The 13383-nt window shown below is 42.0% G+C and overlaps 1 protein-coding gene across 1 annotated transcript in view; it reads left to right on the plus strand.

The window, feature by feature from the left end:
- LOC126199573 (acetylcholinesterase-like) overlaps positions 1-5221 on the plus strand; it is a 108081-nt gene extending 102860 nt beyond the window's left edge. The window contains exon 10 of the mRNA XM_049936496.1: positions 4240-5221. Coding sequence (XP_049792453.1) covers positions 4240-4387 — 148 coding nt within the window. The 3' untranslated portion in view covers positions 4388-5221. The remainder of the gene's footprint in view (positions 1-4239) is intronic.
- The last annotated feature ends 8162 nt before the right edge of the window (positions 5222-13383 follow it).

Below are 13383 nucleotides of genomic sequence, written 5' to 3' on the forward strand. Positions count from 1 at the left end.
AACACAGTTTCCAGTGCTTCTTCATTAAGTTTTGACAGAAATTTTTAACTGTCAATTTCTCTTCTCTGTTAAATCTGTGAGTCAGTTTTAAACTTTCTGTCAAATCGTAAGCCAACTTCTGAGACAGAATCTTAGCGCGCGGCATTAATATGGAATCAAATTTCCTCGAACGTGCTACATGCATTTCTTCGCAGTTTTCTACAAATGTTGATTCGAAAAAACCCATATGAGGTGTCACAAATATCTGATGATTCTCTACAGTGGTTTTCATCTCCTTTTACGATTATTAAAACAACAGACAAAAACCATTTCAATTTCGCCTTCCTCTTGTTTCAGGACATTCTGGCACCACTCCCCTCTATCTCACCAGTACGCTCCTTCTCCAGCCTGAAAAACAAAATAAAAAGTTACGTAGCTATATGTTGATTACCACCCGACTGTGGTATGGCCTGTACTACCTAATATTGCACATTAAAACATGGTGGAAACAGAAACTGATTTGAGTAGGCAGAATTTCATTATCGCTTTACAATCTACAACAGACTACTTAATTATTGTTAATCCTCGTGAGATAAAATACTTCTTACTTTGGAAAGTGTAAACACCGTTTACGAGCTACGATGCTCGGAAGCAAATAAAATTTGCTTGTAACACAAAATTAATGACTGCATCACACATGTTCCACAAAATTCTAGAGAGATGTCTGCACTTTATTCCACTTTATTCCAAACGCTGCATGCGTCCGCTGTTATGCGGTAAACTAGAGAACTACGAAGCGATTCATATTACCCGGTGCCCATACTAACCGCCGTTCCCCTACATGTAGTGTTAATCAAGCTCGCAGCGTAATGATCACAGAGCCATCCTCACGAGAGGTATAAACGCGTACTCTCTGCGTGCAAGAAAATGCACCAAACCAAACACACAATGCTGTGTTTATGGTCCTGTCATGCGAAATACAACTCCCAACATCCGTTAACTTGTACTAATTTTCCATAAGACATAATTTGACCAGCTGACCAAAATGACTGCCAGCCACTAAAGCGATCACCGAAGCCCTGGTCTGAACCTATCCTGTAGCCGCCATCCTCTCGTCACCGAGTAAAAACTCTTAGTACGTTCCTAGCCGATTGTGTCCACGCCACACCAGAAGGGCGCACCCTGCATCGACCTATAAAGATTTCAAATAACCAGGCACTTCAGCCCACCAGCTCACAGACGATCTTTTTAGAGTTCACTATTTTCCCAGTGACCTGCAGACTGCTTCACTTCACCCTCACAGCTTCAGCTGTGACCCACTGAGATGCTTCAGTCCTTCAGACGCATCGAGCCAATGGCCCTTACCAGGCACGACGCCACTCGGGACTCGTTTGCTGCTTGCCCCAGTAGCCTCTGGTGGAGGCTCTCTTAGATGTCCCTCAACTCCCGCTCCATTGTCCACGTCTCCTAGCTCATCCCACTTCCACCAACGTCGACAACCGCCCCACAACTCGGCCAGGCCCCATGTTGATCGTTGGGGACCCGCTGCAGGATTGCCGACCACGCCACGGCTATCACGGCGTTGCGTTTCAAGTGGGGCAGGTGACTGACGTCCATCGTCTCCCACCGCCCCGGCTCACCTCCGCGCGGTGCTAGCTGCAGCACAAACTCCGCTGATCGTGCCCTTTGGCTAAGGTCAAGCGCCAGAATAGTGCAACCACACTTGGCTGGGCGGGAACGTCCCGCGAATTTGAAATTTACGGCACACAGGTAAACACAGGCACTCTTATGAACAAAAGTTCGTGCACTGCTAAATGGCAAACGTTGCGTGTTTCTCTAACAGCAGACCTTGAATGCCAACTGTTTCCAGTAGCCCATGGGAAGATCTGCACCTTACTTCCGGTGGTGGTAATTATGCAAAATGTTTAATATGCCATAAAATTTGCGACGACCTCGACACGAAGAGGTGAAAATGGTTCAAATGGCGCTGAGCACTATGCGACTTAACTTCTGAGGTCATTAGTCGCCTAGAACTTAGGACTAATTAAACCTAACTAACCTAAGGACATCACACACATCCATGCCCGAGGCAGGATTCGAACCTGCGACCGTAGCGGTCACGCGGTTCCAGACTGAAGCGCCTTTAACCGCACGGCCACACCGGCCGGCACGAAGAGGTGAAACTCTCTCTTTCTCTGGGAAAGGCGAATGGAGGCTAGAAATCTCACATACTTTCCAATATTGTCTGCAGCGAGCAACGTTGCCACTGATATAAAGTTTGGAGAGTGTTTAACCCTTCTAAGAAAGTTGCGTAACGAATTTGGGAAAAGGTTCTGACGACACATATCAGGAATTTTTGCCACGAAGTGCACTGTTGATCACGAGTCTGTCAGCCACGTACTACAAATGTAGATCGTTGAAATCCAATCATATGGAATTAAAAGACAGATATCAGACCAGAAAGATTCTAAGTGACCTCTATAAACATTTATCCCGAAATTTCATACCTCTGCAGCACGCATGCTTAGTTTATTCGAATGAAGGAATGACTCAGATCAGTTTTCCCTGATGAAAATATGGATACTGTGTCTGAGATGTTCCATATCACAGAATAATTTGAAATATTATTTGAGATTGTGCTCATTCAGTCGTTCCTGAGAATCTTGTACGAGGAGAGGCAAAGAAATCGAAGAAGAAATAATAAAATTAAATGATACAACAAGTTTACTGTTACCAGTCCCCGTTTTATTATTTCCACGTCGCGTTTCAAAGGTTTAAACCTCCATCATCGGGTGGATTTACATTAGTTAGAATGAAATTTGTGTGTGTGTTGTGTTACGCTTTTTTGGAGGAACTTGTGGTACTGCCTAGTGGAGAAACAAGACACTATTTCAGAACATGGTTTTGTATTTCTTCTGACGAAAATTAAAGTGATATCTAATGTTAAATATTAAATAAATAAACAAGAGTACCTCCAGTGGTCACAGGTTCCTTTCACTGTCGTAACACATCATATGTATACTGTCACATTTGTAAACAAATATGGCGTCTGGAATCTGCTGGGTGCAAGGTTCGTATATCAGAAGAGAAGACATAATCGCAGAGTGCAAAGAATATGCAAAGTAACAACATTATTACAGAATAATTGTTTAAAGCATTTGGAGATGTTTGCTTTGAGATGTCGAATATAAGTGTGTGTACTTCAGGTGGCATATAAATCCTATTTTGACAATTTAAAACAGCTTAACATTCGTACTCGTTTATACAATCAGGTGAAATGTTAGAATAGCTTAAACTTCATACTTGTTAATTAATAACAGTCAGGTGAAATGTTACAAATTTGAACTACAATAATCATATTGGCTACAGCATTAAAATCATATATAGATGACACTATTTGATTGGGATTAAAAGACAAAAAAGCGTAACATAACACACACACAAATGTCATTCTAACTAATGTAAATCCACCCGATGATGGAGGTTTAAACCTTTGAAACGCGTCGTGGAAATAATAAAACGGTGACTGGTAACAGTAAACTTGTTGTTTCATTTAATGTCAGTAACAGTCACGGTAAAGTCTAACCTAAAATGTTCGCATTTAAAAATAATAAAATACTAGCATTTACTAATTTTGCGTCTTTTAATGCGTTTTGGTTTCCCTGTGTTGTCTTGTAGTCAGCTAACTGTGGATGAAGAGATCAGTGATTAGCTTACTCATTTAATTCGTTCTTACATTTATTTCGTGTCATATTTTTACTTTCAGCTGTTTCCTTTACATTGTAACCTATTAGTAATTATGTTAATTGTAATTAACTACTTCCTTAAATGCTGGTCATGTTTATCAACATATCTCATATTACTCAACAGAACATTTACTTGTTTATTACAACTTAAACTGCAATTGCTGTCTTTAATTTAAGATACCATTAACCAAAATTGCTGGATCTTCGACCCACTGCGCGCAGTATGCTTCTTTCGGCAATACACCTGACACGTCTTGTACCGGCGAGCCCTCCCGCTCCCAGGACCCATGCCAAATCTTGCTACTCTATAGAGAGGGCTATAGTGAAAAGGAGTGTCTTAAGTGGTTTAGGAAATCACGGTAAATCTAAATGTTAATGACTACACGGGTTTTTGAAGCACCGTCCAGTGTCTTATCAAAGCGAGAGTTGCAAGAGGAATGTGCACTTCAGGTTGTATAATCCTGTAACATTGTGACTCTGATGTAGTACAGTACCCTTTTCCTTTTTGTTCCAGCACACCGTCCCCCGAGGGTGAATCAATCGAATGGACGGCGTTCAACAACAGCGACCAGAATTACATGCACATCACTAATATCTTTGAAATGAAGCAGAACGTGTACCAGCAGCGAATGGATTTCTGGCATGAAATAATACCTGTCTAGAGCACAGAGAAATCTCCTACAATGACACGCAGCCCTCAAAAGTGACTGTTGAACATCTGTGTTGATAAGGATAGAATCTGATAACCACATCTAAGCCAGTATTAAAATGTATTTATTACTCGCTCTTAGGTAATAGTACGCTGTTGTGTTCAGTAATATTTCTCCGCATTGTAGCCGTCAATGTCAACACACTTGGCACAAGAAGGAAAATGTAAATTCCTAATTTCTGCATGTTCTTCAGAGAATATCGATTTGCACCATCTTGGATAATGTTTGACGTTTTATATTCTGAACATGTTTGGAGATGCAAGTACACCAATTCTGACTTTTATCCTCCCCAATAGCTCACATTTAGCAACAAATACGCTTATCTGTGACTGGATATACTAAGCAACTGATGCTTATCGATACTAGATCAACTGTACTAGTAGTATGGAAGCCTGGAAATGTCCACTTAATGTGAAAAATGGACTTTTATCTTTCAGTAGACGACTTACAACGTATGCCTTCATTGTATTAGCTTTAAGAGACTCATTAGTGACAACACTAACTTTTTTTTCTTAAAACGAAGATGTGAGTAGCTTCAAATTCTGTTGTTCTGTTGTGATGTCAGTAACTAATTTTTCAACAAAGCATATATTTGCTCTCTTATTGTTGATTGGAGGAATTACATTAGCAATTAAATATATCTACAAAAGAAAACACACAGAAAACAATGGAAAAAAATGTTTGTTGTAGTATTGTTTTTCCTTCAACTCTCACTGCATCTCATGGCTTTCGTTCTCTTTAAATTAAGGCAATAATAAAAGACTTCCAAAACCTGGATTTTTAAAATCTGAAACTTTTCCAAATAAAAGAACTTTTCCATCAAATGAGATATTATTGTATGGATACGATTTTTTATTGTAGTATATTCTTAAATTGCGACGAAGGATTAAAAAACAAACAATAAACTATAACTGTAGTATGAAATCTTACCAAATTAAGAAAATTATGCTTACTTCATATGTACATACGTTCTACGAAAGACTGCAAAAAAAAAATTTCCTAACCAGGTGCTATTATTATCTAATAGTTACTCTTTATGAGTAGCTTATTTATCAAAAGACTAACGGTACTGTATTAATTAAGTTCATTACTGTAAGTATTTTCATAATAAATATAGTTCTATCGATGGTTTCAATAGTTCCAGGGCCTACGGTCTGGCCTTGTTATATTAGTCAACCTGACCTTGCTGTGCTGGCATTGTGAACAGTTGAGAGCAAGGGGAAACTACAGCCGTTATTTTTTTCCCTACGGCGTGCAACTCGACAGTATGGTTATATGTTGATGGTATGTTCCTAGGTGAAATGTTCCCGAGATAGAATAGTCCACCATTCGGATTTCCGGGTGGAGACTGCTCAGGAGGATATCGTCATCAGAAAAACCAAAACCTTGCATTTTACGGTCAGAGTGGAATATTAGGTACCCTGATTGGGCAAGTAGTCTCGAGAATTAAAAAGAGATAAGGGATGGGTTGAAGTTAGATATAGTCAGAATTAGTGAAGTGCAGTTGCTGAATAACAGCATTTCTGGTCAAAGCAGCACAGGGTATCAACACAAAATCAAATAGAGGTAATGTACACTGTTGGCCATTAACATTGCTACACCAAGAAGAAATGCAGATGAGCCGGCCGCGGTGGTCTAGCGGTTCTAGGCGCGCAGTCCGGAACCGCGCGACTGCTACGGTCGCAGGTTCGAATCCTGCCTCGGGCATGGATGTGTGTGATGTCCTTAGGTTAGTTAGGTTTAAGTAGTTCTAAGTTCTAGGGGACTGATGACCACAGCAGTTGAGTCCCATAGTGCTCAGAGCCATTTGAACCATTTTTTGAAATGCAGATGATAAACGGGTATACATTGGACAAATATATTATACTAGAACTGACATGTTATTACATTTCCAAGCAATTTGGGTGCATAGATCCTGAGAAATCAGTACCCAGAACAACCAACTCTGCCCGTAATAACGACCTTGATACGCGTGGGCATTGAGTCAAACAGAGCTTGGATGGTGTGTAGAGGTACAGCTGCCCATGCAGCTTCAACATGATACCACAATTCATCAAGAGTAGTGACTGGCGTATTGTGACGAGCCAGTTGCTAGGCCACCATTGACCAGAAGTTTTCAGATTGTGAGAGATCTGGAGAATGTGCTGTCCAGGGCACCAGTCGAACGGTTTCTGTATCCAGAAAGGCCCGTACAGGACCTGCAACGTGCGGTCGTGCATTATCCTGCTGAACTGTAGGGTTTCGCAGGGATCGAATGGCGGGTAGAGCCACGGATCGTAACACATCTGAAATGTAACGTCCACTGTTCAAAGTGCCGTCAATGCGAACAAGAGGTGACCGAGACGTGTAACCAATGGCACCCCATACCATCACGCCGGGTGATACGCCAGTATGGCGATGACGAATACACGCTTCCAATGTGCGTTCACCGAGATGTCGCCAACCACGGATGCGACCATCATGATGCTGTAAACAAAACCTGGATTCATCCCAAAAAGTGACGTTTCGCCAATCGTGCACCCAGATGTCGCCAACCACGGATGCGACCATCATGATGCTGTAAACAAAACCTGGATTCATCCCAAAAAGTGACGTTTCGCCAATCGTGCACCCAGGTTCGTCGTTGAGTACACCATCGCAGGCGCTCTTGTTTGTGATGCAACGTCAAGGGTAACCGCAGCCATGGTCTCCGAGCTGATAGTCCATGCTGCTGCAAACGTCGTCGAACTGTTCGTGCAGATGGTTGTTGTCTTGCAAACGTGTTGACTCAGGGATCGCGACTTGGGTGCACGATCCGTTACAGCCACGCGGATAAGATGCCTGTCATCTCGACTGCTAGTGATACGAGGCCTTTGGGATCCAGCACGGCGTTCCGCATTACCCTCCTGAACCCACCGATTCGATATTCTGCTAACAGTCATTGGATCTCGACCAACGCGAACAGTAATTTCGCGATACGATAAACCGCAATCGCGATAGGCTACAATCCGACCTTTGTCAAAGTAGGAAACGTGATGGCACGCATTTCTCCTCCTTATACGAGGCATCACAACAACGTTTCACCAGGCAATACCGGTCAAGTGCTGTTTGTGTATGAGAAATCGGTTGGTAACTTTCCTCATGTCAGCACGTTGTAGATGTCACCACCGGCACCAACCTTGTGTGAATGCTCTGAAATGCTAATCAATTGGATATCACAGCATCTTCTTCCTGTCGGTTAAATTTCGCGTCTGTAACACATCATCTTCGTGGTGTAGCAATTTTAATCGCCAGTAGTGTAGTAGCAGACCAAATAAAGAATGAGAAAATAGGAATGAATGTGAGCTATTACGAACAGCGTAGCGATCGCATTATCGTATCCGAGTTAGACATGAAACCAACAGACACCATAGTAGTACAGGTTTACATGCCATATGCCATCTACTTCCGCAGACGATGAAGAGATAGCAAGAATGTATGATGAGACATGGGAAATTATTCAGACAGTTAAAGGAGACGAAAATTTAATTCTATTTGGTGACTAGAAATCGACACTGTGAAAAGGAAGAGAAGGGAAAGGAACAGAAAAACGTGGACTGCAGGAAAGGAAGCCATCCGGTAGAATTTTGTGCAGAGCTTAATTTAATCATAGCTAACACTTCGTCTAAGAATCATAAAAAACGGCTTTACACGCGGAAGGGACCTGACGACTCTCTAAAAATTCAGAATTGTTATATAGTGGCAAGACAGAGATTCCGAAACCAGACTTTAAACTGTAAGACATTTCCAGGGGCAATGCGGACTCTGACCATAAATTATTGGTTATGAAATGCAGATTAAGACTGAAGGAATTGGAGTAAGGTAGGAGATGAGACATAGATAAACGGAAACAACCAGAGGTTGTTTATAGTAGGAACAAACAAACTGTCAGTTCTGGAGAAGATCACTGACATCAGCACTTTTCTTTTGCATCCGGTGTCAGATTACAGATGAGGCAATTGTTCTTAATCTATTCAAATCGTCCCCACCACTTCTTCTCCCTCCCCTCCCCTCCCCCCCCCCCTTGATGTCGACTCGGCCAATTGCTTTACGTCAGTGTGGTCATGCTCGCTGGCTAGTCGCAGGGGGGTGGGGGGGCAATTTGATCTCCATTCTAGGTTTGTGCTCTTTAGTGGGAGGATCGTAAGTAATTTTACGACAGACCTGGAAATTGGTAAAACCGGAAAATTTGCCGTAAAATTGGTGGGGCTTTGGCAAATTAGTAGCAAATTATGAGTCAAATATGAAAATCGATAAAACTGACCAATTTGCAGGCCAGGCTATGGTTAAGCCGTGTCTCCGCAATATCGTTTCTTCTAGAAGTCTTAGCTCTGCAAGGTTCGCAGAAGAGCTTCTGTGAAGTTTGGAAGGCAGGAGAAAAGGTATCGGCAGAATTTAAGCTGTGGGGATGGGTCGTGAGACATGCTTGGATAGCTCAGATGGTAGAGCATTTGCCCGCAAAAGGCAAAGTTCTCGAGTTCGAGTCTCGGCCCAGGACGCAGTTTTAATCTGCTGGAAGTTTCATATCAGCTCACACTCTGCTACAGAGTGAAAATCTCATTCTAGAGGCAGTGGGTGTTTGCGTGACCAATTCTCTGGCACCTCGTCATTTAAAAATTTTAAGTCCTTTTAAAACGCTCCTGTTGATAGGCTTGTTTTGAAAGCTACGCAGTAACTCTTCTTCTGCCACTATTTTAGCCCGAGTGGTTTTCAGATGCCTACTGAGGAGACATATTTGCCTAACCCCGTCCTTCGCATCCCATCGGTGACAATGACTTTGTCGAAGGCATTATTAGACAAAGTACGGACGTGTCCCAGCCAATGGTGCCTTGCCTCATCGACGCTAGTGAGTCAAACACTTGAAAAGAGTCAGACCACCTATAAAGACTACATAGTTTTTGTGTGTGGGCATCCCTGTAGTGTGGACTCAGTTCTTGCGTTGTTCCTGTCTACAGAAATCAGTTTCAACTTGGTGTAGAGCCGTCTCGGTTGACATACCGTATTCTCCCTCAATATGGATTGAGAACAGCCATGACTGGAGGCCGTAAGGCTAAAATTAACTTTAAATTTCTTGCTCTCTTATAAACAGTGATCATAATTGCCCATGATTTGCCTGTACTATAAGATGCGTTTAAAATATGAAGCTGGGATAACTGAGGTACTATTTACAGATCTTCTAAAATTTCTCTTGCTAACTGTTATCAAGTGCTTATCCTTTTCAGTTACAGGGGGACAGAAATTAAATATTAAGCAGAGGTGGGTAAGGATGTTAAACATCTGAGCTTGTGGGAATTGACCGGACCATTGCATCACCTCCTGCACCTGATTAAAAAGTGTGTCAGTGGATGCCTCGCTGAAAGTGTTACACTGTGACGTACATAAACAGTTTTTCATCTCCACTGTATATTTCGTTGTTGAATGGGACAGGCAGAACCTGCCACCTCTTCAGATTTGGGGTAAGGATGAAGGAGTGTGGAGCCTTGTTAGTTTTTATTTATTGTTTATTTCTAAATACTCTTTCATTCACTCCATTGATTGCTTAAAGTTCAGGTACTTGAGGTTAATTTATACATACATAAACAAAGCGCCAGAATCAATCTCATTCACACATTAACTGACTCTTACTATGATGTGGGCAAAGACTCGCAGATCTTTAATTCTTGGCCTGCAGTAATCACTTCACAAAATACTGCATCCTTGCCGAGGACAAACGCATTCACTCTTTCAATTTTACAGTTATCCATTTGTTATATCAGCAATGTGATCCACTAATCCACATGTTAACTATTAAAATTTCCCCTCAACGTTCTAATTATAGAGTATATACATACAAAACTTTTATACAAAAAGTGACATGTTCATTACAAGAAACACAAAGTTCATAAACTATATAACGACGAATCACATTACTAATCGAACTCATTCAAAAATTTACAAAACTTCATACGGCACGAATGTTACTATCTGCAAGAGGACTTTTTAAAGGTAATTATTTAGTTATGAAAACATGCCGCTCAAAAAGATGAAAAATCAGAGAAGGAGTAACTGCCCTTTCAAAGTATCGCTCATGCGTATTTTGCACTGTATAAAAATACTTAATTACTGTACTGTAGTTAACAATGTCTGTTACAAAATTGTGTACGCTTCACCTAAATAATCAGAGTTAATACTAAGGATGTTCCTGTAGTAAAAATACAAAAAAATAGTCTAATCGTAGCACAACACTCATAATTATTAGTTTGCTACACAGTTTGGCAATCAGATTTTTTTCTTTTACTGTATCATTCAGTAACCTTCGGCATGTCTTTCCATGTCTCTCTTAATAACTTCACAAATACACAGTGGTATGCGCACAGTAGAAAGTCGCATTATAAAGTTCTATTCAGGCTGTACACCTTATATATATATATATATATATATATATATATATATATATATATATATATATATATATATATAGGGTGTTACAAAAAGGTACGGCCAAACTTTCAGGAAACATTCCTCACACACAAAGAAAGAAAATATGTTATGTGAACATGTGTCCGGAAACGCTTACTTTCCATGTTAGAGCTCATTTTATTACTTCTCTTCAAATCACATTAATCATGGAATGGAAACACACAGCAACAGAACGTACCAGCGTGACTTCAAACACTTTGTTACAGGAAATGTTCAAAATTTCCTCCGTTAGCGAGGATACATGCATCAAAAAAATGGCTCTGAGCACTATGGGACTCAACTGCTGTGGTTATCAGTCCCCTAGAACTTAGAACTACTTAAACCTAACTAACCTAAGGACATCACACACATCCATGCCCGAGGCAGGATTCGAACCTGCGACCGTAGCAGTCGCACGGCTCCGGACTGCGCGCCTAGAACCGCGAGACCACCACGGCCGGAGATACATGCATCCACCCTCCGTCGCATGGAATCCTTGATGCGCTGATGCAGCCCTGGAGAATGGCGTATTGTATCACAGCCGTCCACAATACGAGCACGAAGAGTCTCTACATTTGGTACAGGGGTTGCGTAGACAAGAGCTTTCAAATGCCCCCATAAATGAAAGTCAGGAGGGTTGAGGTCAGGAGAGCGTGAAGGCCATGGAATTGGTCCGCCTCTACCAATCCATCGGTCACCGAATCTGTTGTTGAGAAGCGTAAGAACAATTCGACTGAAATGTGCAGGAGCTCCATCGTGCATGAACCACATGTTGTGTCGTACTTGTAAAGGCACATGTTCTAGCAGCACAGGTAGAGTATCCCGTATGAAATCATGATAACGTGGTCCATTGAGCGTAGGTGGAAGAACATGGGGCCCAGTCAAGACATCACCAACAATGCCTGCCCAAACGTTCACAGAAAATCTGTGTTGATGACGTGATTGCACAATTGCGTGCGGATTCTCGTCAGCCCACACATGTTGATTGTGAAAATTTACAATTTGATCACGTTGGAATGAAGCCTCATCCGTAAAGAGAACATTTTCACTGAAATGAGGATTTGACACATTGTTGGATGAAACATTCGCAGAAATGTACCCGTGGAGGCCAATCAGCTGCTGATAGTGCCTGCACACGCTGTACATGGTACGGAAACAACTGGTTCTCCCATAGCACTCTCCATACAGTGACGTGGTCAACCTTACCTTGTACAGCAGCAACTTCTCTGACGCTGACATTAGGGTTATCGTCAACTACACGAAGAATTACCTCGTCCATTGCTGGTGTCCCCGTCGTTCTAGGTCTTCCCCAGTCGCGAGTCATAGGCTGGAATGTTCCGTGCTCCCTGAGACGCCGATCAGTTGCTTCGAACGTCTTCCTGTCGGGACACCTTCGTTCTGGAAATCTGTCTCGATACAAACGTACCGCGCCAAGGCTATTGCCCCGTGCTAATCCATACATCAAATGGGCATCTGCCAACTCCGCATTTGTATACATTGCACTGTCTGCAAAACCACGTTCGTGATGAACACTAACCTGTTGATGCTACGTACTGATGTGCTTCATGCTAGTACTGTAGAGCAATGAGTCTCATCTCAACACAAGCACCGAAGTCAACATTACCTTCCTTCAATTGGGCCAACTGGCGGTGAATCGAGGAAGTACAGTACATACTGAAAAAACTAAAATGAGCTCTAACATGGAAATTAAGCGTTTTCGGACACATGTCCACATAACACCTTTTCTTTATTTGTGTGTGAGGAATGTTTCCTGAAAGTTTGGCCGTACCTTTTTGTAACACCCTGTATATATATATTCGAGACACGGATACCGTAACTTTGTTAGTGGTGAATGAAATGACCGTACGGCATTGTTGGCCGGGAGACCCCATGCGAGGTGTTCGGCCGCTTAAATTGCAGGTCCTTTTTAGCTGACACATGGAAAGGTGAACCGTCGTAATGTGAGAATTTGGGATGCGAAACCACCATATGAAAATGTACAACATGAGAGGGACTCTCCAAAATTTAATGTCATGTGCAGTTTTGCGGGAAAAGGAGTATTGTCCGTTTTTCTTTGCCGTGAACACTGTTACAGGAAACACATATCTCGATACGCTTGAGAACTTTCTTTTCCCAGGAAACACATATCTCAACATGCTTGAGAACTTTCTTTTCCCACAGTTGGAGACTGATTCGAACGACTTCATCTACCAATAGGATCGGGCACAGCAACACTGACATCTGGAAGTGCGGGGATTTTTAAATCAAAGGGTTACTGAACGATGGATCGGTCGCACTGGATCAAATTATTCAGCCTACATTACTGACATCCAAGGTCACCGGACCTAGCTGAATGTCATTATTTCTTGTTTGGTTTATAAAAGACTCTGTTTATGTGCCTCCGTGACCAACAACAATGAATGAACTGAGACATCGCATAACAGCAGCTGTGGAAGCTGTTAACTCAAGACATACTCGATGCAGTGTGGGAA

This window comes from Schistocerca nitens, chromosome 8 (genome assembly GCF_023898315.1).
Source record: "Schistocerca nitens isolate TAMUIC-IGC-003100 chromosome 8, iqSchNite1.1, whole genome shotgun sequence".
NCBI lineage: Eukaryota > Metazoa > Arthropoda > Insecta > Orthoptera > Acrididae > Schistocerca > Schistocerca nitens.